General features: G+C 28.9%; 1 protein-coding gene across 1 annotated transcript; it reads left to right on the top strand.

Annotated features, from left to right (window-relative positions):
* The first annotated feature begins 393 nt into the window (after positions 1-393).
* LOC136074572 (uncharacterized) lies at positions 394-2,009 on the top strand. The gene is made up of 2 exons (XM_065786907.1): positions 394-615; positions 1,005-2,009. The coding sequence occupies exons 1-2, from the start codon at positions 394-396 to the stop codon at positions 2,007-2,009; spliced, it is 1,227 nt and encodes a 408-aa protein (XP_065642979.1).
* The last annotated feature ends 24,652 nt before the right edge of the window (positions 2,010-26,661 follow it).

Genomic DNA, 26,661 nt, shown 5'->3' with positions numbered 1-26,661 from the left:
CATATTTTGCAAATTATAGTATTCAAAAACGTGCTGCCATGGCTGATAAACCAAAAGTATTTGAAGATTTTAAAAAAGAACTTGAAGATTTTAAAAAAAACTCTGTGTGGAATTACTTTTTGCGCGAAAAGTCTGGAGCTGCAGCAAAATGTAAAAAATGTGCTAGAGAAATGAAGACCTGTGGTGGCTCGACTAGTGGACTCCATACACATTTAAGGACTTCTCACCAAATAAATTTATTGAAACGTTATCAAGTTGAAGTTTCAAGTTCGCCGTCTACTTGCTGGTGTTTCGACTACGCCTGATTTGCAACTGGTTAGGCCCAGAAATAAAATTACAACTTTTTATACGAAAAACGAAGACGAAGATACACTGCCAAATGTTTTAGCTAAAATGACGGCCACCGATGGCTTGCCATTCAAAGTTTTTATAACATCTAATGAGCTAAGAAAATCGCTGGTAGCTCGAGGTTTTGATGTGCCAAAATCATCTGAATCCAGTCGCCAAATAGTTATGAAATATGCTACTAAAATTCGAAATTCAATAAAAGAAGAATTATCTGAACTTCATCGTCAAGGAAATCGACTTAGTCTTAAGTTTGACGAGTGGACTTCGGTAATAAATAGATGTTATTTGAACATTAATGTTCATTCTCGAAATAGATTTTGGAATTGGGGTTTAACAAGAGTTAAATGGACATTTCCCAGCAGAAATGTGTGTTAAGTTAATTGAAAACATACTGAAAGAACACAACTTAAAAATTGATCGCGATATTGTATGTAATACCACAGATGGTGCTTCGGTTATGAAGAAAGTAGGCCGATTAATGTCCATCGACCAACAACTTTGTCTAACCCACAGAATCTATTTTGCTGTGATTGACGTCTTGTATAAATAACAGTTGTGGAATCGACAGATGATTATTTTGAATCTGATGAAGATAGTGCTGGTGAAATTTCTGATGAATATAATGAAGACCATTTAGACAATTAAAGATTTTTCAGAGCTCACCAAATTCAAATGAACTTGCAAATAATTTGGCTCCATTGATAAGCAAAGTTAGAAAAGTTGTAAAGCTGTTCAGACGATCACCAACAAAAAATGAAACCCTTCAAGTTTATGTAAAAACTGAACTGGGTAATAACCTGTCATTAATATTAGATAATAAGACCAGATGGAACAGCTTACTTTTTATGCTAGAGCGTTTTTATAAACTAAAAAATTCTATTCAAAAAGCCCTGATTGACTTAAACTCGAGTATTAATTTTACGGAACCTGAATCAGAATTAATATTATCAACAGTTTCTATGTTGTTACCAGTGAAATTGGCTAAAGAAACTTTATGTCGGAGAGACGCTAATCTACTATCAGCTGATGCTACCCTGGCATTTATGCTGCAAAATTTAGGCGTAGGACCATTAAGTAACAATATGAAGACCTCCTTAATTAAAAGAATAAAAGAAAGACGCACAAGTTTATCTTATCTCATACAATATCTTCATAAAGGAGATCAAGCCCAAAATAATTTTGGTTCAGATATCACATTTAATCGGCTAACTAAAACTGCTCTGGTAAATTTAATTGTGCATCTTATCCAGCGGCTCTCATCCGTACAAACTGAAGCTACAGCATTCCCTACAGAAACAGATGATGACGAAGATACCATAATGTGCGAAGACGTACCTTTGAGTTTGACATTAAAGGAGCAGCTTGACATCGCCATAAATAATGAAATGAAAATGAAAACAGTGCCAAAAACAAAGCAAAATATTAACGATTTGATTAAAATGGTACGAAAAGAACTTTCTATATTTGAAGAAGACGGAGGGACACGTGGTACCAACTTGACGTTGGTCTACGATTATATTTTAACTATTCCTCCAACGAGCGTAGAAGCTGAACGGGCTTTCTCTTTATCGGGAATGTTATGTACGAAAATTCGATCATCTTTAAATGACGAAACTTTATATAATTTATGTTTTTTGCGGGCCTATTTTAATAATAAATAACTTTTTTATGTTTTTTGTTTCAAATTAATTATATATATATTATTTTAACTTTAAAAGTGAAGTTTTGGAACCGTTTAATTGTTGCTTTGGGTTTTACTTAATTTTTTTTTCAGCAATTGTAAATACCGGTATTATTACCGATATTTCGGTTTTCACTAAACCTAATACCGAAAAACCGGTATTCCATTTTTGGTCCGGTATTGGATGCCCTAAAGCCAATATATCTTTATATTTGAGTATTTTTACCAAAGTATCTATTCAGTATTTTTTTTTTTAATTATTTTTTTTTATAAAAAGTAAGCCTATAGCCAAGTCCTACCGAGCCCCCACTCTCCACATTGAAGTGTCGAAAATTGTGTGAAAGAAGAGAAGAGGGGGTAGGGAAAGGAAAGGGGAAACGTCAATACTAAGAGTAGTCTTTTTTTGAGAAAATGCAAATGAAAAGATGTCAACGGAAATGGTGTTAGAGGAAGACTATATGGATTTGTTTCTAACATAGATAGTTATATTTTGAACCGCACCCCACTGACTTAGGCCAGCAAAACTCTCAACATTAATCCAAAAACATCCAATTTAAAAGTCTATAGCTTAACTAATTCCGTCTTTATATTTCTCTATTGCTCTCCTTAAGATTACTGTAATCTTATTACAAATTCATATATTATTCATATATCTTCTTTAAATGGAGAAGATTCAATACGAAAAATATGATTACGATCATTGGAGAGGCTTGCGGAAAAGCGGTCTTTTTTTTAAAAGCAAAAAGATAAAAATTTTGAAGATAGAAAATCGAAAAAACTATTAGTTAAAAAAATAATAAAAATAGAGAAAGTAAAGAAAAGAAATAAAAACAAAAAATTAAAAAAATCAAAGTAGGCGTTTACTTAATATTAGTATATATTAATATTTGATAAATAACCTTGAAGTTTATTTTCGGCATATATGAGATGGATCGATAATTTTTCGTTTGTTTGTTATACTCCATGCCTTATGAACAGTATTACCATCAGACAATAGCGTCAAAATATTTTATAAAAAATGTATAATTCTAAAAGGAAAAAAACACTGCATTAGCATCATTTTTAAAATTGCGAAAAACGCATCATCTGATTCTAAAGTTTGCTAAAAGACATTGGCCGTTATCTAAATTCATACCCATAAGATTATCTCGCCCTGTTTGATGGCGTTAAATTTCTAAAGCTTCATTTACTTATATTTATTTATTTATTGTGAGTCAAAGCCATAAATTGTGTTTTATACCAGCTTTTCAACCCTGTTTTTTCTGATGATGGGAAGCATTACAAATATAAATAAAAAAATACTCATATTGAATTTCAGTATTATTATCTTTTGGTATTCTTTCAATTCGGTTTTAGCAAGTATAAACACCCTGCCAGTACAGTTTTTGTAAAACGAATAATCTTTCAATATCAGTATTAAAAAAAACTCTACTAAACTATATGCCGTTGACATATAGTTTAGTAGAGTTTAAGTAAAACTCCAGTATTGTAGAAATTTTTGGTACATTTGCAATACGCAACTGTACAAAATTATTCAAGTTTTGAAAATGTAACTTTTATGCATCTTTACCGTTAATTTAGTCTTATTTGTAATAAATTTTCAATAATGTGGTTTTCAATTATCTCTAATAATGATTATGTTAAACGAATTTGACCTTAGTGAATAAAAATATATTTTATTTTTTTCATTATAAAAACAATTACTTTGCGGTTTACTTTTTAAAAATTTATTTTTTGAATGTACAATTATAAACATACGTATAAGAATTAAAAGTTCCCGCTCATTATTGGTTTAAACGTTCATTATTGGTTTAAACGTTCATAATTGGTTTAAACGTTCATTATTGGTTTAAACGTTCATTATTGGTTTAAACGTTCATTATTGGTTTAAACGTTCATTATTGGTTTAAACGTTCATTATTGGTTTAAACGTTCATTATTGGTTTAAGGTGGCACACAACTGAAAACAAGTTTTTTTGTAAATAATCAAAATTTTGATTTTTTTTTTTTTAATGACAATTATTTTATATTAAAATAAAATAAAAAACAGATAATTTTTTTTTTTAAATAATTTTATTATCCATAATGGCCAAAAATGGGTTGTAAAACATGTGTTTTTAGTAAATCTTCAAAACCTAATAACTTAATTTTGCCTCAACTACTGAAACTAAAATTTTGAACATAGCTTCCTAATCATATTTCACCCTGTTTGACCGTGGGAATTTTTATAATTTAAATTATTTCATGAAATATTGCATTTCTAACAAAATCACCTAATATATATATGAAATATCAATAAATTCAGCACTATAAACATCAATATTTCACTTTCTATAACTTTTTATGAAAATTCTGAGGGTTAAATGAAGTATTATATTATGATAAACAAATCCTGAAAATTGTATTATGTAATTCTGTTTTGTTAATGAGAAAATGTGTTTCAAAGTTTAAAAAAATACATATTGAGAAAAAAGCAAAAATAAGAAAAAAATATATAACAACATAAAAATTATCAAAATCCACCAGAGATGTAACTATCAGTTGTTTCTTTTATTTGCTGATCGTCTATGAAACCTTTTTTAACTGCTCTTATTTTTTTTCTCTGCATTTTACTTTTATCCGTTGACTTTGACTTCATATGTCGAATTCTGGTTTTGTCAACTTTACTTGACGAAGCTAATGTAACAATTCCACTCAAGCCAAAGTATTTTAAAACTTCTAATACACCATTAGCACCATCATTATAATGCAGCACTGCTGAGTATGTTCCCATTTCAATTGTAGACTTACTAACAAATGTGTGCTTTGGTACGCGAGACCATATAATAGAATTTAATGCTTCATTGGCATTTTGCGTCGTTCCATGCAAACATTTAATTAGAAGATCATCAGCCTGAAGATCCTTAATGATTGGTAAAATAAGATTCTTAATCCAGATAGGTATACATGATTTTGATTTGTAATTTGTATTATTTAGAGCCCAATATTTGCACCAACTTGCCAATCCTCTTGGGCAAAACTGATGTTGCATTTGCTGGTTTTCAAAGTTGGTAAAATGAAATAAAATAGCATAAACTGCCTTTTTCATAGCATACAAGTTGTTGACATTTTGACGAATGGCCATGCCATAATAGTTTTGCATAGAATTTATACATTTTTCTGTTAGGTTACCTCTACCTGATAAAGGTGTTTTAGTGCCTTTGTGTGCTTTGACTAAATTTCTAAGTTGTGTACCCAATCTTTTTTGCACATGACCTACACATTCAAGTTTTATTGGAGTGATGTCAAAATCCTGGTAAGGGTTTGAGTTTTTGACATCTTTGAATGAAGAAGTGTCTCCATCACCTAGAAACTCTTTATAAATTAGATTATTTTTTTTAACCGAGCGATTAAAAATTGTTACTGCTCCTGCAGACTCCATACTTCCAGACGAAGATTTGTGATTTATTTCACATTGATGATCAATTATCCAACACTGATATTCTGGAGTTCCTTTTTTACTGTTCCACATTTTACAGCCCATGCAGTACTTAGACAAAACTTCAATATCAATGCATTTATCCCCAGAAATCGCAGTAACTACACCGTGCAATGAATTGTGACCGCGTTTCTGCCATGTACCATCAATTGAAACTCTTACACATGGTATATCCTGAGCAATGTCAACTTTTTTAGAGTCCTTAGTCGCTAATAACATACTTTTCTCTGAAGCACTTTTATAAGCTACCATAATAGTTTTGTTTAATTTTTGAAATCCATTTTCAGATATACATTTTAAGTTCATGCAAGATGAAAATGTTTTTATAGCTCCATAACCACAGCCTACTTCTCGAAAAGCTATTATTGCACGAATATTAACATCATATGGTGAGTTAGCTGTTACTGCATCAAATTTAGCATTTATTGATTTGTTTGATGAATTAAATCTTTTAACATAATCACAGTGTTCACATTTTAATTGAAACAAATGTGCAAATCCTTTTCTACTGGAATCAACATCTGTTAAAAGTAATGGCTGAAAGCAGTTGTTGCATGCAGTTTTAGCTATAAGTTCTTTAAGAATTGAAAAATTAATAAAAACAAAATAGTTATCTTTTCCAGAATCAAATGTATTCGAGTAGTTGGGTTTGATTTTCCTTTCACTAGAACAGCTACTTGCTGCTTGAGTTGTGGACGATGTCATCGTCGATGATAAGATGTAAGAAGAAGATGATTTTTTATTTCCAACAACACCATTCCATTTTCGTTTTATCCTTCTTGATAAATTTTGTTTAGTTTTATTTCCTTGTTTATTCATTTAAAAACAACTTTATTCCAACTAAATTGAAATCAATTTTTAAATTATTTGGTATAAAATGAGAGAAAAGTTACAGTATAAAAGACTAACATTAACAGATTAAAAACACTCTTGTTCGTAAATAAAATTTTGAATTATGACTTTTAAAACTGAAAACTAACAAGAGTCTGCGTATAACAAATTAAAACCAAGTTTGTGATGGTGTTTTACTGTTTTGAATTCAGAAAAACTCCTATGACTGATGGTTGCTAAGGCGTTGTTAGGGAATTTATTTTCAAGTGTCATCTACTAAAATGATATTAAATCAACTTTTATATCATTTTTGAGACTAATTTTTTTTTTTATATGTTCAAGGAATGGTTATAGAATCAAAATACCCAAAAATCTAAAAATTGATTTTTTTCAAAAAACTTGCTTTTTTTCAGTTGTGTGCCACCTTAAACGTTCATTATTGGTTTAAACGAACTATTGATCTTTATTCAAAATAATAGAATAGAACTTTGGCTGCTCCGTTTTCTCCTTAAAGTGATATTTTAAATTGAGCAAGGCATACTTTGATTCAAAACAACGTCCTCCCATCATTTTTGGAAAGAACAGTAATTTTCGGACGTGTGTATAAAAATAATCAAATATTAATGTTTTCTTGCAAGTTTAAGGAGGCACAACACTAAATTAAAAATAAAGTTTAATAGCCGTGCAAAATGATATTGCTTTTTATACGTTAATGACGCAAAAAAATATTTCAAGTAAAATAAGCAAAAATCCATAATGGCGAAAAAATACTTAAAAGATATCTTTTTAGACTAAATTTCAAAATAATGAATTTTGAGTTAGTTGGGATCACAGCAAAGAGGGATGAGGGGGCACAGTCTCTTTCCATGTCGCCGTAAAACTATGCAGAAATACTTTTTGTATAAAATCTATTATTTTCTTTGTAAAGTAAAAAGGAAGCTTTGTTCCGAAAGTTTCCTTTTCGTCGAAAAAAACAACATAAATTTATTATATATTGGTTAAATAAAAAGTTCTACAAAATTAAATTAAACTTTCAAAATGCAATAAAACTGAAAAAAAATAAGCACCTATACTACAAAGTTCTGATCAAATTTATGTAAAATTTTAAATATGCATACTTTATTATTTAAATTTTTTTTAAATTGGATAAAAATGGAAAAAAAAATTGTGGCCACCTTTTTGTATATAACCGTCCGATTGTGCACCCCAAGCGGGCACATCTAGTTTTAGTTTCAGGATTAAAACCCGTAAAGATACATGTTCGTCACAATTCATGATTAAACCATAAATACGATAATTTCACGGCAGTTTTACTCGAATTTAATATTAGCGACTTTACGAAATCAAAACGACAACTGCAACCGCAACGTCCAAACACAAAAAATTGCTAATGCGCATGTGTAAGCTTAGGGTAAGTCCCAATTCGCGTTTCAAAGTTCTAGGCCGGACGTTAAAATTAAAGTTTCAGCGTTGCGTTGAAAACGTGAAATGATTATGAAAACGTTAACATTTTTTCGCAAACTAAGATTTTTTGTTTTTGTTTTTTGTGGTGAATTTTATATCGATATAAGCTGATATATCAGCTGTGTGTGTGCAATTCAATGGTAAAAGGTTCGGAGTATTAAGCGATGTTTGCGTGGGTATTGATTAAAGTTGTTTTTAATTGATAATAATTGTTAATATGCTTATATAAACATATTAATAATAATTATCAATTAAACTGCAACTACTGATTGGAACTTTATTCCGTGACATCTTTTATGTCCATTATAAAAAATTCTTTGGTGCTTTCTAGGACGACTTATTTGTCTTAAAGTTCCATCTATAAACCCCCAGCAGTTTTTAAGAGGAGCCCCTTTAGCATGAATAGCAGCAGCATAAATTTCAAGATGCAGAGTGTCTAACCATCCCTGATTTACGTTGGTAAGTAAATGGCCCCATTGTGTAAACAATAAATTCACGATATGATTTGAAATCATACACAATTGCGGTACTGGTCTTGCAAATCGCGGTAACATATCTTGATACCTGCAGGGATACGCAAAACGTTTTAAAAAAATACAAAAGGCTTCGTCAGCTGAAATGGTGACACCATTGTAACACGTTATTTTTGCGGGAATATTAAGGATATTGATCAACTCGTATATATCTTTTGATAAAAATCGAAATTCGCTTTTGGCTTCATCCTCTGATATGTCGTCTAAATTAAATCTTGGATAACTATGATAAGGCAAAGTTAAGTTACTTGATTTGTTAACATCGTAAAGTAATAATAGCTCTTCGTCGTTTATTATCTTATTAGAATGAGAGAAATGAGTAACTGATTGCGAACCTGAGATAATTTTGACATGTTAATTTAAAAAAATAATTTAAACTTCGTTCTTTTATTGAAATTTACATCGAATAGGTTTCTTACTTAAAAATTATAAATATAACTGTACAAAAAATCATGCAGAAAAATATACAGAACTATACAAAGGCTTTTCGTACCGCGACGTTTTCATAGTAACTTTCGTAACGATATTTTACGAAAAACGGCTACGTGAACGACAACTTTAAAAAACATAGTTTCCCCGTTCTCGTTGCGGTTGGCGTTTTGATTTCGTAAAGTCGCTATTTGCTTTTTAAAGTCAAATCGATAGAGGGTCGTCTACAAGTTATATCACGCGATAACGGGAGGAGAAGGGAGGTTTGAGGTGAGGTTAACAATTTTGTGACAATTTTTTACAGGGGGAGGGGGATAATAAATTAAAAAAAAATAATATAATAATTATTAAACAACAGTAATAGTTAATAAGCATTAGTATAAAATATTATAATGGTTATATAACCTTCACCGCTACACTAACTTATTACTATAAAAGTTATTTAAATTATATATTTATCAAAAATTAAATATTTTTGGAATTTATTTGTTTCTTTAGTCAGTGTTAATTTGTACAACTTTATATGGAAATATACAAGTGCAAAAAAAGAATATATTTAGACTCCACCTCCTCTATACGTATTTAAGTTATTCGATGTATGTACGACGGGCATGTACTGCGTCAACGGTCATATCAGTTAGTTTATGTACGCGTTGATATTGTTCTGTAAAACTTTAAAAAAATAAACAATTAATAAGTTTAGTTATAAAGAAATAAAGAAAAATTATTTTAAGAGGATTTTAATCCTCACATTTATGAGTGTGAAAATCTGTTAAAAGCTTATTAACTGTGCACAGTGGGCCGGAATTCACTATTGCTGGACAAAACTAATAACTCGTTATAAAAAAAAGATTTAATGACTAGGGTCGTTTCCACACTTACCGTGAGTTTAACAAAAGTTATTGTAGTATATTAGATTACTCAAAAAGTAGAAATGCATTAGAAATGAATTTTTGCAGCCGTCAATGTAATACCATAAGGGTTAGTTTAAAATTATTCTCACTCTGAAATTTAAATCAATAATGTACTTACTTTGAACAATCTTTTAAAGCGCAGTTTTCCATACTTATCGTAAGTGTTTCACACTTATCGTATATATTGTCGACACTTATCGTATATCTTAAAATCTACTTTAGTGTCTGGTTTAAAACGCGCTCGCGGTTTCAAATGAAAATTTAATGCATTGGTAACATTTTATAAAACGTTTTTAGGTATAAAAAATAAGACTATTAAATAAATTTAATGTTTATTATCAAATAAACACTAATTATATAGTAATAAAAACATTATTATAAATAAAAGTAAAGATTTTAAAGCATTTCCATTACTTTAGTATACTTATCCTTTAAGTTCCTAAAATGGAAAGGATAGAGTTTCATCATAACTATCTAAGTCTTATCTTATAATTATTATCAACATTTAAATGGAACTCGTTTTCTGACTCTTTTGCAACTTTTTTTTTTTTAATTTTCATGTTTTCTCTTTCTTTTCTAGTTTTTTCATTAAATAACTTTTTCTCCATAGCCAATTGTTTCTTTCTTAATCTTTCTTCCTCTACTTTTGACTTTTTATCTGCTGCTAATTGTTTCTTTTTTAATTTTTCATCCTTTATTTTTGACTTTTCTTGCAATTTTGTCTTCTGAATTAGCTGCCACGTTTCAGATGTTACAACCGATGGTAAACGTTCTACTTTGCGCTTGGACGATTGGACTGGTTGTTTTGGCCATATTAAAACACTTTCGATTGGATTTATTATTTCTGCCGCTATTTTTAAACTGAAACAAGCTGGTTTTGGTTCTATAACAGCTGCATTATTGCAATCAGGCATTTCCATATCGGCTATACCTTTCTCATTTTCTAAATTACCAGTTGTTGATAGATTTTTATTACCCTGTTGTATTTCATCAGGTAAATTTATGGTCTTATATGTTTCAGATAAGGCTCTTTTCCAAAAATGATACAACTGGAGGTATTCAAGATCACCTTTCCAACCTAAATGTTTGTCAGCCAATTTAAACTGCTCTAAAATACTAAAACCAATGCACTTTTCAATAAAGGTTATGGGAGAGTAAGCTGATAAAGTCACACTTGAATGGTTTTCTTCTAAATAAGGAGCCGGAGCAACAGTTGACTCAGATAATTTGTGAACAATTTTTTTGTAGTCAACACTATTAGCATCAAATGGAAAAATTCCGGTATTTTTAAAACCACTTTTAATATTATTTGCCATAGAAGGATCGATTATAAAAGAATTTAATGCTTCTGGTACATTTTCATTGTTTATTTCTTGTCCTTCATGTTCGATGCGCCATTGTCGGCAAAACAATTTCCACTTTGCTTTCATTGGCCCAAAAACTGCCGCATCGAGCGGCTGCAAAATATGTGTTGCATTTGGGAACAAAGCAACAAGAATTATTCCATTTTTAGAGCAAAACTCACTAAGTTCGATAGAAAAATGTGACACATGACCATCAAAAAAAATTATAACTGGTAAAGGAATTTCTTCTTTTATCAAAAATGGATGAAAAACGTTTGTTATATACTCAAAAAAACATTCTGCGGTTATCCAACCATTTTCACTTTTTCCAATACCCCATCCTGATGGAGCAGCATTTATAATTCTATTTGGAAGACGAACATATTTAAAAATTGTTAATGATGGAGCAAAAGTTCCGCTGGCATTTACTGCAAATAAAGTAGTGATGCTTTTTTTATTACTTCGAGCACTTTCTTCATATGTATTTTTTCCTCGTTCACCAATTAATAAATTAGTTTTTGGTGACAACTGAAAACCACTCTCATCCATATTGAAAACGCGCATCGAATCATTTAAATATTGAGCGTTTTCTCCTAAAAGCTTCGGAATTTCAGTAAACCAATTTCTTATGGCTTTTTCAGTTACTCCTCCTCTAGCTCGGTTTAAGTATTCACCTCGTTTTTGAGATAGCTGTTTGTGGCGGCGAAGAAATGCATAAAACCAACCTTTTGCAGGACGGTAAATTTTGTTTTTATATTGTTGGAATTCAAATATTTTTGCACAGTATCTAATAGCTGTACTACAGACATGGCAAATCCCATTCTGGTGCATGTTAGTAACCACTCGACTAACTTTTTTTCAATTTGTTCACCTAGAACTGATTCATACCCGCAGTGTTGTATTTTCAAAGAAGTTCTTCCGGATATTTATCACGAAGCGTCTGATAAGGAATTCCAAACATCTTGCTCGCTTTGTACATAACCATACCTTTTTTAACAGCATTAATAGCATCACGTAATTGACTAGCTGTATATTGAAGTCTTCGTTTTGAACTACAAAGTTTTGTCTTATATTTTTTTCGTGCCATTGTAAAATAATCTAAGTAAAATGTTATTTATTTTTATAGTTAAAAAGAAACAAATTGATTATTCATTGGACATACGATATGTATGGAATGACATTTTTTTTAGTTCATACTTATCGTACATTCAAAAATACTACATTGATACTATAATGATGAGTTGTTTTAATAATAGTAATAATAATTCATGTTTTATTTACCTAATTAAGTCAATTTAGAAATAAAATTTTATGTTATCTTCATAAATTTATTTGTTTTATTTGAAACGCTTCTAACAGTGGGTACTTAAGAAAAAAGTATTTTCATAGGCTGACGTATTAAACCCACTGAGTTCATTTAAGTAACTATGTATTGCGGTTTCTATGTATTGTAATAGAAGTGCATGACAATGTTGTTGATACACAAAATATAAAAAAAAAAAAAATAATTACTACTTTTTGCAAAATTTATGTTAGTATTTAAAACCTACGATTAGTGTCGACTCACGGTAGGTGTGGAAACGACCCTATTTCTGTACTGTTTACTAATTTGAGAATTGCGGTTTTAATGTCGACATTTTTTTTAATTTTGGGTTATGAATATTATTAGGGCTATGAATATATAAATTACTTAGCAACCACATGTTTTATTAACCATAATACATATTAACTGGACGAAAGTAATAACTTCTAGAATAGTTTTTGGTTTACTCCCATTATTACCAGATTGAGTATTTTTCATAATATGAATTTAGTGGCGATATAGATTTTTTATTTGGTTGATTATGACACCTAAAATTCCTCGCAATAGTTTATTTTACAGTTAGTTACTAGCTTAAGTCACTTTCTTAAAACACCATTTTCATCAATAGAAGCAGTTGGAAGTATAAGTTCATTTTATAGCCATTGTTTGCTATACTTTTTAAAAGTCTTAACGCTTTTGAATATATTCTATCTTTTCCAAAGATTTACAACTACAATAGGGATACCATTTACAACTGCATTAAAAATACTAGGATCAGCTAACTTTAAGTTTTCTTCTATTATATATGAATAAATATCAATATATTTCACATTTTAACTACACTAAAAATATAAATTACATCTACACATTTGCAAACTTTTATAAATAGATATTTTAGGATGTATTAAAAGCGAAATGTTTAACCTATAAAATGGTATATAATAATACAATTCTTGAAAATATTTTTGTTTTACTTTTTTTCACCGTCTGACTCACTGTGCTGGCTGCGCCTTTAAATCTACAAATTTATTCATCCACAACATTACACTATGATACCAATTTATAACATTAAAAGTATTTTTAATGTTTTAAATTGGTATCGTAGTGTAGAGAGAATTTTGAATGTTATAATTTTTGTATAATGAAAAAATATTTTTTTTTTAGGGTATTATTTGCGCTCGCACACAAAGAAGGACTCCAACTTGGAGTCCTTCTTTGTGTGCAACTTGGAGTCCTTCTTTGTGTGTGTGTACTATTATTTAATATTACTTGGAGTCCAAGTAATATTAAATAATAGTAATAAAAATTTATACGTCATTAAAATGTGTTCATTATATAACCAAATACAGCTATGAAAAAAAATATCGTATTTAAAATTAAAGAAAAAAACTTAAATGCTCCGTGTCGTTATGGAGATTTTTAAACTAACTCTTTTATTTGGAATTAGCATGTCAGCACATTATATCCAAATAAGAGCTTTAGATGTTATAAATTTTTTTGCGTTAGGTTATCATAATAAGAAAAGAAACATTTTTTATATATATATATATATAATTTTCAAAACTTTTTTACAACCCTTAATTTTTTACAACCCTTAATTTAACCCTAAAAAATAATAAAATTAGTGGACTTAAAGAACACCAGTTTGAGTCTTTCCTAAACAGCGTTCACTTGACTTTAATTTTTTGAAAAAGTGCGTAAATCTACTCTAGGTCCTAGTTCTAATCTGTTATAGTTGTCAAAATACAATATTTCTGTCAATTTTTGCTAAAAATTTAAGAATTCCGACTAAGAAAGAGCTTTTAATTGGAGATCATAATATTAAACCACCATGTTCATTTCACCTAAACAACATATTTATTTTAAATCTTGTTCAAGTCTGGACGAACAATCGTGATTTTAATGGATTTAAAAAAAAAAAAAAATTTCTCTCTGGCTTTTTTCGCCGCAAAAATTTTTATTTTATGTTTTGGCAAAATTTAAAAATTTCTATCATTTCATTTTTTTTTCGTCTTGTCATAAATCAGAGACGTGATCATTTAATGTAAATATGTTGTGGTCAGCAAAATATCATATAGACGCCGTAATAGTTTAGAACCAAATGAAATTCCGTTCTACTACGCGTAAAAATTAAATACTCCTTTAAAGTTTGTTCTCTTATGTAGATAATGTTTTATACTTTGCGTTACGTTGATATGATATGTAGGTGAAAAATTTAAAAATATTCCTTGAACTTATATTAGCAAAAAATTTTTAAAGATTTTGGAGCTTTCTGTACTAGTAGTAAACAAATTTCTTGTATAAAAAAACATTTATAACAAATAAAATATCAACATTGACTTACAATGATTGAACAGACTAGGTATCAAAACACTCAATTCTAAAGTTAGGGTTGTCTGAAAAGGGGGCATCCGGGGTGTCTAATCCCCCTAGGAAATAAATTAGTCAACAAATCTGGACTCTGGAGTCGGCAAAATTGGATATGTAGTCGGCAAATGTTAGCCAAAGAGACCTTTTTCTTTTTCATTTTTAAAGATATAAGTGTGCAAAAAATACTTTCTACGCCTTTTCGACAAAAAACAGATCCCCCTCCCTTCCCCCTTCCCCCTTCCCCCTTCCCCCTTCCCCACTCCCTTCCCCACTCTTTTAAGATCTCTTCTCAGACAACTCTGTCTTCTGTGAATTTTTTTTTTTAACCAAAACCACCTGTTCCTTCTTTAATTTCTTTTAAACAAATAAACAGCTTTTAAAAAACGACTAAAACTTTATTTACTTCGTTTAAGAATTACTAAAATTATTAGCATAAATAATATATGTAACGAAAAGGTTTGCCTCATTTATTATAAAAACATTTTTTATAACGTGTTACATAGAAAGTTAGAAGTCAAAGCATAAATTTTTACGTCCGAGATTGCAGGCTCCGAAAACAAGATCAAACTTATTTCATAGTAGATATTCAGTGATGCAGTTTCTAATCCCAAACGTTTTAAAAATAACATCATTTTTAGTAAGCATCAGAGTTTTGTTTTTTCTTTAATAACAAAGAAAGTAAAAACTTTTATATCTAAACGGATTTTATGCTATAAAGTTTAGATAATAAAATCTGTTTAGATTTAAAAGTTTGTATTTTATTTATTATTAAAGGAAAAACAAAACTCTGATAAAAATGAACTTCTCATGCGTTTAAATTCTACACGCATAAAAAATTCTATTTTTTTAACTTTAGAAAATTTGATTTACCTTTAAGATAAATGCAGAAATTTTTGCTTTTTTGCTAATATTTCTTATAAAAAGAAAATTTCAATTCTTCATTCTAATCTACTTTCCCTTCTATCTTCACACAACCGGGGTATCTCCTTTATCTATTAATTTCGATAGCTTTTGCATTATTCAATTAGTCGAATACTTATTACTAATTTGATAATTAAAAGCTACATATATAAGTAAAAATATTTACATAAAAATATTTTTTATTAAAAAATATTTTTATGTAAAGAGTTATAAAAGTTATATAGAATTAAAAAGACTATTCAAGTTATTTAAAAAAAATTCTTACACTTATTTTCTTCTACACGTCCTTTCTTGTCCACGTTAAGCAAATTTTTAAACATGTTTTACATAAATCCACTAAAGGCGAACTTTTAAACATATTTTAGGTAATTCCACTTAAAGTTTACTGTTTTAAATATGTTTGAAATAAATGTTTTAATATGTTTTAAATAAATCCACTTTAGGCGAAGTTAAACATTAATTAAAAAAAAGCGGACATAAATATAAAATGCGCTAACAATTTCGACTTGATATTCACAAATTTCGACTTGATATTCACAAATTTAGTTTCTCATACTGAGTTGTAAACATTTGGAATCAGTTTCGATGTTGCTAATGCAGATAATATCATCTTTAAGAGTAAAATTAACTCAATCAATTTTGAAAAGATATGTTGGCGTTGACTGCGTATCTTATTGTTTAGTTGTATATAAATTATTTATTCAATGTTGTACGCTGTTACATAATTTATTTATTTTGGGGCATGCTGTTAGTGTCCATCAATATGGACTTGCGTGTCCTTTAGAACATGTATTTTTTGTTCTAATAAATACAATCTAATCTAATTTAAAATTTTTCAAACATGAATTAAATAAATTAAATAAATCCACTTTAAGCAAAATTTTAATCATGTTTTAAAGAAATCTACTTGAGACGAATTTTCAAACACATTTTAAATAAAGACTTCTTTGAAATGAACTTTTAAACATGTTTTAAATAAATCCACTTTAAGTAAAGTTTTTAATAACGTTTTAAAATAAATCTACTTTAAGCTAACTTTTCAAACATATTTTAATAAACGTCACTTTAGACAAAGTTTCAAACATCTCTTAAATAAATCCTAAGCTAAGTTTTAATCAACTTACAAAGAAATCTATCTTAGGCGAATTTTAAAACACATTTTAGATAAATCCACTTTAAACGAATTTTTAAACATCTCCTAAATACATTCATTCTATGTCTCATACATGTTTTAAAAAAATTTACTTTAGGCGAGTTTATAGATCCACTTTAAGTAAAGTTTCAAACACGATTGAAAATAAATTCACTTTCGGCGAAGCTTCAAACATCTCTTAAATGAATCCACCTTAAGCTAATTTTCATATGTTTAAAAAAGTTTAAGTTAGGTGAGTTTTTAAACGTGTTTTTAATAAATCCACTTTGGACAAAGTTTCAAACATGTTTTCAGAAAATTTATTTTAAACGAATTTTCAAATATGTTATCAATAAACCCACTTTAGACAAAGATTCAAACAGGTTTCTAAACAAACCCACTTTAGGCGAAGTTTCAAACATGTTTTCAATAAATCTTTCTTTAAAAGAATTATCCCATCCAGTCTCCTTTTCATACCATCAGTATAATTCCGTTGTTTATTTATCTTAACAATTTTGACGCATATTTGTTAAAATAAAACGCGCGTTCGAAAAATAAACTCTTTCGAATATTGCATAAAATATCAGGTAAATCTGGAGAAATACACTTTAAGTTGATCTAACGTTAATATTATCGTTAAATGTAACCTATACTGATGAAGGAACGCTAGGTGGACTTTTTTTTTAATTTTAGTTTTATTTGGCGTCAGCATTCTTGTTCGCTTAACATATATTTCACATTACATTTCAACTTGATTTCATTTAATAAAGGCATTTTTATTAGAAAATTTCTGAATTTTAGTAAAATGTCACTTTTGGTAAAGTTTTAGACAAAAGGCCACTTTTGGTCGATCTAGCGTTATAAATATATATATATATATATATATATATATATATATATATATATATATATATATATATATATATGTATATATACAGCAATATACAACATATATAATATGTTGTATATTGCTGGAAATACAACTCTCGTCTGTCAAAGAGTATCAATATCCTTTTTAAAAAAATAGATCAAATAATATTAAAATATTTTAAATGAAAAAATACAACTTTATAATGGAACTTAAAGTTTCATGCCATTCGGCAATCATCAGCCATATGATTCAAATATAAAATAAAAATCGTTATAAAAAATACAAGTTTAGCGTTACAACGGCATCTGACGCCAAGTATACGTGTCAGATATTTGCTAATCGTTAGAGTCAAAGTTAAATAGTAAAAACTTTTTCTTATGTCTACAAGCAGAAACCAATTCACTTTTTTTGTTAAGTAGTAATTGACTATCAAAACTCATAAAAAAATATTTTTCATTGATGCAAAGGTTACACTTTTTTGTAGATGGATTATAAGATTGGTATCTTTTAATTATGTTCAACTTAATTATTAGCATGTTACCTAGGTCTTTATATTTCCAGATTTCTTTGGAAAGTTCTGTATCATTCCTATACCTGGTTGCATTAAACGATTTAAGGTGGTTTGCAAATCTGAGCTTGAATGCGTTTTCACTAATACCGATGTAAGATTTTTCCGTAAGACTGGGATTAGGTGATGCTAAAGTGGCTTTATATACAACATTTTTTGATAGACATTCGTTATTTAACGTGTATGCAGTTTTCTTAATGCAGTTGTAATTTATATCATTAGCGGTGAGTTTGTTGCGCAAAAATTGTTGGTTGTGTAAATTAATAATTGATCGAATATTTGGCATGCAGCTGTAACTAATTTTTATTGTGTTTCTGTTGAAAATTTAGTGGAGTTTATGATGTAATGGAAAATGCAAGTCAATTAAGTTTAAGAAAAGGTGTCCAATTTTTGCTACCACATTTTTACTGAAAGTAGGATTAAACAATATAATGTTTCTTTTTTGTTTATTAATATTAGAAGTATTTAGATTTGAATTATATTGGTATTGGTGTGAAATCCAGACTTTTCTAATGCACCTTTATAAATTGCAGCATTCTTTTGGAAAATTTTTTCGCTTGAAGAATTGGAAGATAATCTATGTTTAATTGAGGTTGGTAATTGTTTTAAAATGCTTGGTGGATGGTTGTAACTAGCATGGATGTAATTTAACGTGCTTTCAGGTTTATGGTAAGGTTGAAAAGTGTAGTTATTAAGATTAAATGTAACAGATAGGTAATTAAAAATTTTTATATTAGATTGAATGGAAATACAGAGGTTACTTTGTTTAAATATTTAAGTAAAATGCTTCCTAATTTTTTCCATTTTCGACCGCTTGTGTTTTAAACACGGCTAAGCCGTCGTCTCTATATAATCCAAAATCAGATTTTTTATATAGTATTGCGAAATCTGGAAGAGAAGAAAAATACCAGTTGTCATTAATTGGCGGTAAAAATCTAGTTGATACAGTTAAAAATATTTTGCTCTTGTAAGAAATTAGCATGCATTTGAATTTTAGCATTTATGTTTGATAGCATGACATTTATCACCTTTTTTATATATGCATACCGACAACAGACACTATTTTGTCAGAATGCAGCATGAATGGTCTAAAGAAGAAAAAAAAGCCTAACGTATTGTCTCTAATAAGTCTCTAATAAATTGTAACACTTGATTTTTGTCTAACGAAGCCAATAGGCCACGCTAATCCAGAGGCAAACTCATTGAGAACATAAGGACTTCTGCCATCTGGGCAAATCGCTTTGTATTTCTTCAAATTACTCAACTCGCCAAAAACCGCAGCCTCATTAAGATCGAATTGATCAATCTTGCATACCTGATCAGTCCTGTTTGGGAATGTAAACTTGTTCTTGTTGTCAATTTTAGAAAAAGCACACTTAAACTGTTTATTAAGACATTCTGCTTTTTCAAGCAATTTTGATAGCTCCATGCCGTCTTTTATCAAAGAGGGAAAAGTAAACTTTGCTTTTTTTTGACTGAAAATATAGTTGTATACCACTTTTAGATTAGATTTTGAAATTGAGGCAAGTCTGGAATCAAAGCATTTACGTCCAGCGAGTATGTCTTTTCTTAACTGCTTGCAAGTTGCTTTGTAGATTGGGCTGATGATAGATGAGTAATGGGTGAGCTAGCTAGATGTTTCGACCAAAGGTTAAAATTATTTTTTGATAGAATTTTAATAACTCTTGTAAACCATTTTGGCTTTAATTTCTATTATTAAGTTGATATAGCTTGATTTGGTACATATTTAGCTAATACTTCTTTGTATCAAAACTCAATGAGTTGATTTATCATAATGGGATTTTTTTTGAATTTTTTAAGTTGTTTTCTCCATTCTGCATCTTCAAAATGTCTATAGTCACCTCTACCATAGTTTGGCTTTATAAGTAATAGCACCCTGGTTGGTGAGATTGATGGTTTAAACAAGAAACTCCATATAAGAGTGCAATGGAAATTATTTTTATTTGAGATGCCAATAGATGGACCAATATTGAGTTCTATAATTCTGGAAGGGCAGTCAGTTTGCACCAGGTCAAGGGTATTATTGCTAAAAGTAGCTTTTGTGACAAGAGCTGCAGTGTGCAAGAGCTGCAGTGTTGAGAGATTCCAAAAAGTCAGTGCTTGATATAGTTAAATTTTTTTTAGTCCTATCACCAGCTGTCCACTGTATTTCAGGGTGATTAAAATCACCAATTATTTGTAACTCCAAACTTCTTTTCTTTGCTAAATTTGCAGCAGATATTAAGCTACAAGTAATTGTAATTTCACAAATTGAACAAACTAAACCTGTGGTTTAGTTTGTTCAATTTGTGAAATAATATTGTTTGATTCTGGCAGAGTGGTTTTGGTACAATATTTAGATTTATTTTTAATTAAACTAATATCGTTAATTGTAGTTCCATAAAATTTTTCTTTTAGTATAAGTTTCCTTGTAAAATTTTTAATATCTGAATCGATATGTAAGAAACTACCATTTGTGACGGGGCAAAAATTGTGACCTTTATATATATATATATATATATATATATATATATATATATATATATATATATATATATATATATATATATATATATAGATATATATATATATATATAGAACCCTTAGATGTTGTCCGAAAGTTTTTTCCATATTTTGTTGACAAAAAGTAAAAATTAAAATGCAAGACCGGAATTTTTTTTTTTTATAAATGATAGACTGCCTGCCCCAACCAAACCCTCAGTCGATGTAGCAGCACTCCCTTGCGGGTCAGGCTATTTGTCAGTCGATGTAGCAGCACTCCCTTGCGAGTCAGGCTATTTGTCAGTCGATGTAGCAGCACTCCCTTGCGAGTCAGGCTATAAGATAGTCGATGTAGCGGCACTCCCTTGCGAGTCAGGCTATAAGATAGTCGATGTAGCAACACTCCGCGCATGATTTACAGTAAAAAAAATAAAAATAAAAACATTTTATTAAAAAAAATAAAAATAAAAACATTTTATTAAAAAAAATTAAAATAAAAACATTGTTTATATTGTTAAAAACATTCAAAATGTTTTAAAAACATTTAGAATGTTTTTAAAAACATTCTGGTCAATTAAATTTGCGTTTTTGTGGTTTTTTTAAAAAACGATTAATTTGTAATTAAATTAATGGTTTTTACTTTCGTCCAACACGGAAATGTTGGACGAAAGTTAAAAGTAATTAAAAGTGACGTATATGTTGGCGTAAGAATCACTTTTTTCCTTCCGCTCTTCCCAAAGCCAAGAAACTATAGATCTATAAAGGTCTTTAAACGTAATGTGTTTGTTTAACAGTTTATTTAAATAACCACATTATTAAGCTTTAAAAAAATGCAATTAGGAAAAAAATTGAACAGTTTTGGAAAATGTTATTACGCACAAATTATTCTTTGTAAAAAAAATGATTTTGCCCCCATTGTGAGACACAACCGTACCCCCACAAAAGTTGTTGGGAGTGCACTTTTCTTGGTATATTTTTTTTTGCAATTGTCACAGCTCAAATTATTTGCTGATTTTGTGGCACGTTTGCATATTGAGTAGGCATTCTTTGTATTTACAGTCTGAGTTTTCTCATTCAATATACTCTTATGATATGCTTTATATTTTAATCGAAAACTCATTTATAAAAATTATAATTTATAATAATAAAAATAATAATAATAAATAAATAAAAAAAATTATAAATTACTCTTATAATATGCTTTATATTATAAATATACTTTACATTTTAATTAAAAACTCATTTATAAAAATTAAATTAAAAAAATCGAAATCCAATTTCCAACATCTCAAAACAAAACTATTTCTATTCAAGTTTTTAGATGAACGCATTCCAGAGTGACGATTGTAATTATTGTTATTCGTATTTACCTAACTTTGATAAGTATCAAAAGTATGCGGTTGTGCCTCCTGTGCGTCAATTCGATTCTGCCTTTTGAAAATAAATCTTTTATGAATGCCTGTTGAAAATAAATGAGTTTAGTTTATTTCACAAAATATAGGTGTAAAACTTTTCTTGAACAAATTAAAAAAAAAAAAAAACAGTTTACATTTTAATTGTAAACTTCGTGTATTTAAATAAAATAATATAAATTGAAAATTTTCTTTCCTCTTTTATTTACAGTTTTATTTACTTGAATTAATTTGAATATTTTTGCATTTATTTTCTGGAGTCGATTAAGCGCTGATATGCAAAAGCAACAGTCATTCTTCTTCACAGTCATTATTATCTTGATTATCTTCATCACCTTCTTTTATTAACTTCTTTATCTTCTTTGTCGCGGTTGTAAGATTTCCGTTTATCTCCATTGAAACGCTAAGGTGCATACTTTAAGCAGGAGGCTAATTATGTCCAAGTTTCTTTGTAACGTGAGTCAAGCGAGAGTGAAAGTAGTAGCGATGATGAAGATCAAACCCCCTCATTCCCAATTTTTTTAAAAATAAACTTTAGTAAATTTTTTAAAGTATTATCCTTCGAAAACGGAACATCAGTTCAACGCTGTTTTTTTGATGTTGAATCCTTAGACAATATATACTGATAGACACTGTGCAAGTTAAATAATACTCTTCTAAAAGTGAAGCCAAAATAAATTCTGCGAAGTGACGTCAGTTTGTGGCAAAAACATATTTTAACGAAGAGTTTGGCTCTTGTATTTACCTCATATTTTTTATTAGTTTTAACTATGGTGCATTCTTGCAGTGCATATAACTGCACAGAAAGATATAAAACTGGTACAGATATATCATTTCATGGGTAAGAGTTTTATTAAATAAAGAATGATTTAATATCTAGCAAGAATCTTACATTCTTACGCATAACAGTAATAATTATTTATTTTAATAACTGTTTTAATTGCAAAATCTGTAATTAAAAATTCAAAAACAAGATTTAGTGATAATTCCTGATTTTGCAGTTATTGGTGCTTGTTTACATACGTTGGTACCATAGTATTTTCGTTTTCGTTAATGATGTTAATGTTTTGTTAATGATACCATAGTATTTTCGTTTTCGTTAATGATGGCCGCTTAAATAAAAGCTTCGCACCTGCCAGTTATCTAACCATCTTTAATATCATTAGTTCATCCTTAATTGTGAGATTTGTAGTATTATTTTAACTCTGGAAAAGATTATGAGCATCGTGGAAAGTAGACTTGTTGAAATTCTAAATCTACACAAAAATGAAATTATCCAAAGCTCCGAAAAGAGACTCGAAGATTTGACAATTTAACTAAAAGATACCACAAAATACCCTCAGCATTACTTATGATATGACAGTAAACAATGAAAAGGAAATTCTTTCTTTAAAAAAATTAACTTATCTCATATCAAAAAGAATACCTTCCTTTAAAAGAAATGAATAAGAACATTAAATCAACTCTGGAAATTATTGAGCTTAAAATTGACAATCAAACTAATCGAAATATGAGAAATACTCTTATTTTTTTGAGGTGTTAAAGATAAAAAAAATGAAAACTGGTAAACTACAAAAAATAAACTTATAACAGTCCACGTTGATCACGCTAAAATACATCCAGATAAAACAACTAGAACGGTTGAGCGAGCACATAGAGTTTAAAAAAAAAAAAAAATTTCCCGCCTACATATATGCAAAGTTCTATGACTGGAAAGATGCCCAACATGTTATTCATACTTTCAAAAATCTAATTAATTCTAAGTTTATGGGTATGAGTATTTATGTTAATCAAATGTACTCTCCCTTATTGACCGCTCGACTTAATGAGGCTCTGTTGACTCGGAAGCAACTAAAAGCAAACAACAAAATAACATCTGGTTTTATTGCTTATGCTGCTACGCTTATGGTGAAAAAAAACGAGAAAGACCTCGATCGAATATGTCAAATATAGAGTCTTCTAAATTGTTTGAATTTTTATTTGATTTAATTTTTGTCATCATATAAAGGTATACTTTTACTATAATACGGACATTGAATCTTCCCTTTAGGCAGGCACGTCCTTTTTATTTACTTACTTAGTCTGCTAAGAAATACTTATATTTCCTTGATCAAGTTTAACTTCATATATCTATAGATTTATACACACACACATATATACATATATTTATATAAATATAAATAATCTATTTTATTTACTTTTAATAATCTATTATATTGATTTTACTTTCATATTACTTTTAAAGCATCATAGCAACCATGTCAGATAACTTATGTGCTATCTGCAAGTTAATTGTCTCTAAAAATCATAAAGCAATTTTGTGAGAAAATTGCCTATCCTGGGTTTATCTAAAATGCAATAATCTAAACGACATCGATTATCAATTACGGAAAAAATCATCAGAAAATGAATCATTGTTCTGTAAAAATTGTCTAAGCTTTATACTTCCGTTTAACAATGAAAATATAAATGATAATGATTTTTGTAAATTGAGTGGTTCTAAAATATCTATAAAAAAAATTTTGATATAAAGTTAAACAACATCCAATCGAATCATGATGACCTAAATGTAAACACAAGTAATGATAGAGTTCGTAAAACAGTAATTAGAAGCTGTTATAAAGATATTGATGACCTATATGATTTAACAAAAGAAAAAGAAAAAACTTCATTTAAGCTCATTCATTTAAATATAGCATTCCTCTCTAAGCACTTTGATGACTTGGAACAGTTACTTGAATCTGCTAATCTTGAATTTAATGTAATAGGATTAACTGAAACAAGGTTGATTAATAATAAAACTCCAGTCACTAACATTTCTCTTAAAGGTTATTCTTATGAACATACACCAACTGAATCTAAAGCTGGAGGTGTCCTTTTATATATAAGTAATAAGTTTGCATATAAACCTCGTAAAGACCTCAACATATATAAATCCAGAGAACTTTAATCTGTCTTTGTAGAAATAATCATTTCAAAAAAGCATAACATCGTTGTTGGTATATAGACACCCACTAATGATCGTTGAGGATTTCAATAATTACTATATATTTCAATTGCTTAATAAACTCTCGAATGAAAATAAAATGATATTCTTAATGGGTGATTATAATATCGATCTTTTAAAAATGAATATTCTATCAATAAAGGAGTTTCTAAACTTGCTAACTACTAACTATTTTATGCCTCATATTATCCATCCAACAAGTATAGTTAACAACTCTAAAACTTTAATTAATAATACTTTCTCAAATGTTAAATCAAATGATTTTACGGCAGAAAACATTACTACTGCTATATCTGATCACCTCCCTCAATTTCTATTTGTTCATAATATTTTAAAAACTTTGACCACCAAAAAAATAGTAATGGAAAGAAACTGGAAAGCATTTAATGAAGTATCATTTGTAAATGACTTCAACAAAACTTATAAAGGTATTTCTAACAAATCTAATGATTGCAATTACATTCTTACTAAAACTATTAATGTTGTTAATGAACTGCTAGATACTCACGCACCTCATTAAAAACTTAATAAAATGGATATTAAATTTATGGCCAAACCATGGATCTCTGATGACTTAAAACTGTCTATCAAACACAAAATTAAAGTGTTTAAAAAATATACAATCTAAGAACCCTGCAAATAAAACTATTTATCATAATGAGTACAAAAAGTACAGAAATACTTTAAATTTACTACTTAAGGAGAGCAAAAAGTTATCTTATACTACCTATTTTACTAAGAATATCAAAAATATTAAATCAATTTGGAAGGGTATCTCTTGTATTATTAATCTCAATCCAAATAATCACATTGCACCAAATATTTTACAACAAAACAATAATTCTATAACTAATGCAAAGGATATTGGCAATGCTTTTAACAATTATTTCACAACTGTTGGTAGAGACATCCAATCGAAAATTCCTATATCCCAAAATCACTTCTTTGAATATCTATCCAATCCCAATCCAAATTCCTTCTTTATTAAGCCAACTGATGAATGTGAAATAAAAAGAATAATGGACTCGCTTGATCTATGCAAATCATCTGTGCCTAATAGCATACCTATAAAAATTCTAAAACATCTTCGAAATGAAATCTTATGATTTTTTCTAATATCTTTAATATTTCATTTTCCAAAGGTATATTTCCTAACATCCTAAAAACTGCTAAAGTTATACCTATCTTCAAAAAAGATTCTAAATTACTTGTATCTAACTATAGGCCAATATCTTTATTATCAAACATTGACAAAATCTTGGAAAGGCTCGTGTTCAATCGAGTATATGACTTTCTTAAGCAAGCCAATATCCTCTGCAATCTTCAATTTGGTTTCAGGTCAAGTTATTCAACATCTCTTGCATTAATTAATTTCACTGAGTATATTAGAGGTGCCCTTGATAAAGGGATGTTTGGGTGTGGTGTATTTATTGACCTGCAAAAATCATTTGACACAATAGATTTAAATACTCTTCTCAGCAAACTATCTTATTATGGTATAAGAGGTGTCTCAAATTTATGGCTTAAGTCATTTCTCACTAATAGAAATCATTT

This window comes from Hydra vulgaris, chromosome 01 (assembly GCF_038396675.1).
Source record: "Hydra vulgaris chromosome 01, alternate assembly HydraT2T_AEP".
Classification (NCBI taxonomy): Eukaryota; Metazoa; Cnidaria; class Hydrozoa; order Anthoathecata; family Hydridae; genus Hydra; species Hydra vulgaris.
This window is presented reverse-complemented; position numbering and strand designations above follow the sequence as displayed.

Coding starts and splice junctions, on each gene's coding strand:
- LOC136074572 (XM_065786907.1), top strand. CDS start 394: ATGACGGCCACCGATGGCTTGCCATTCAAAGTTTTTATAACATCTAAT. Junction 616..1,004: donor AGTTTGACGAGTGGACTTCG/GTAATAAATAGA, acceptor AAGATTTTTCAG/AGCTCACCAAATTCAAATGA.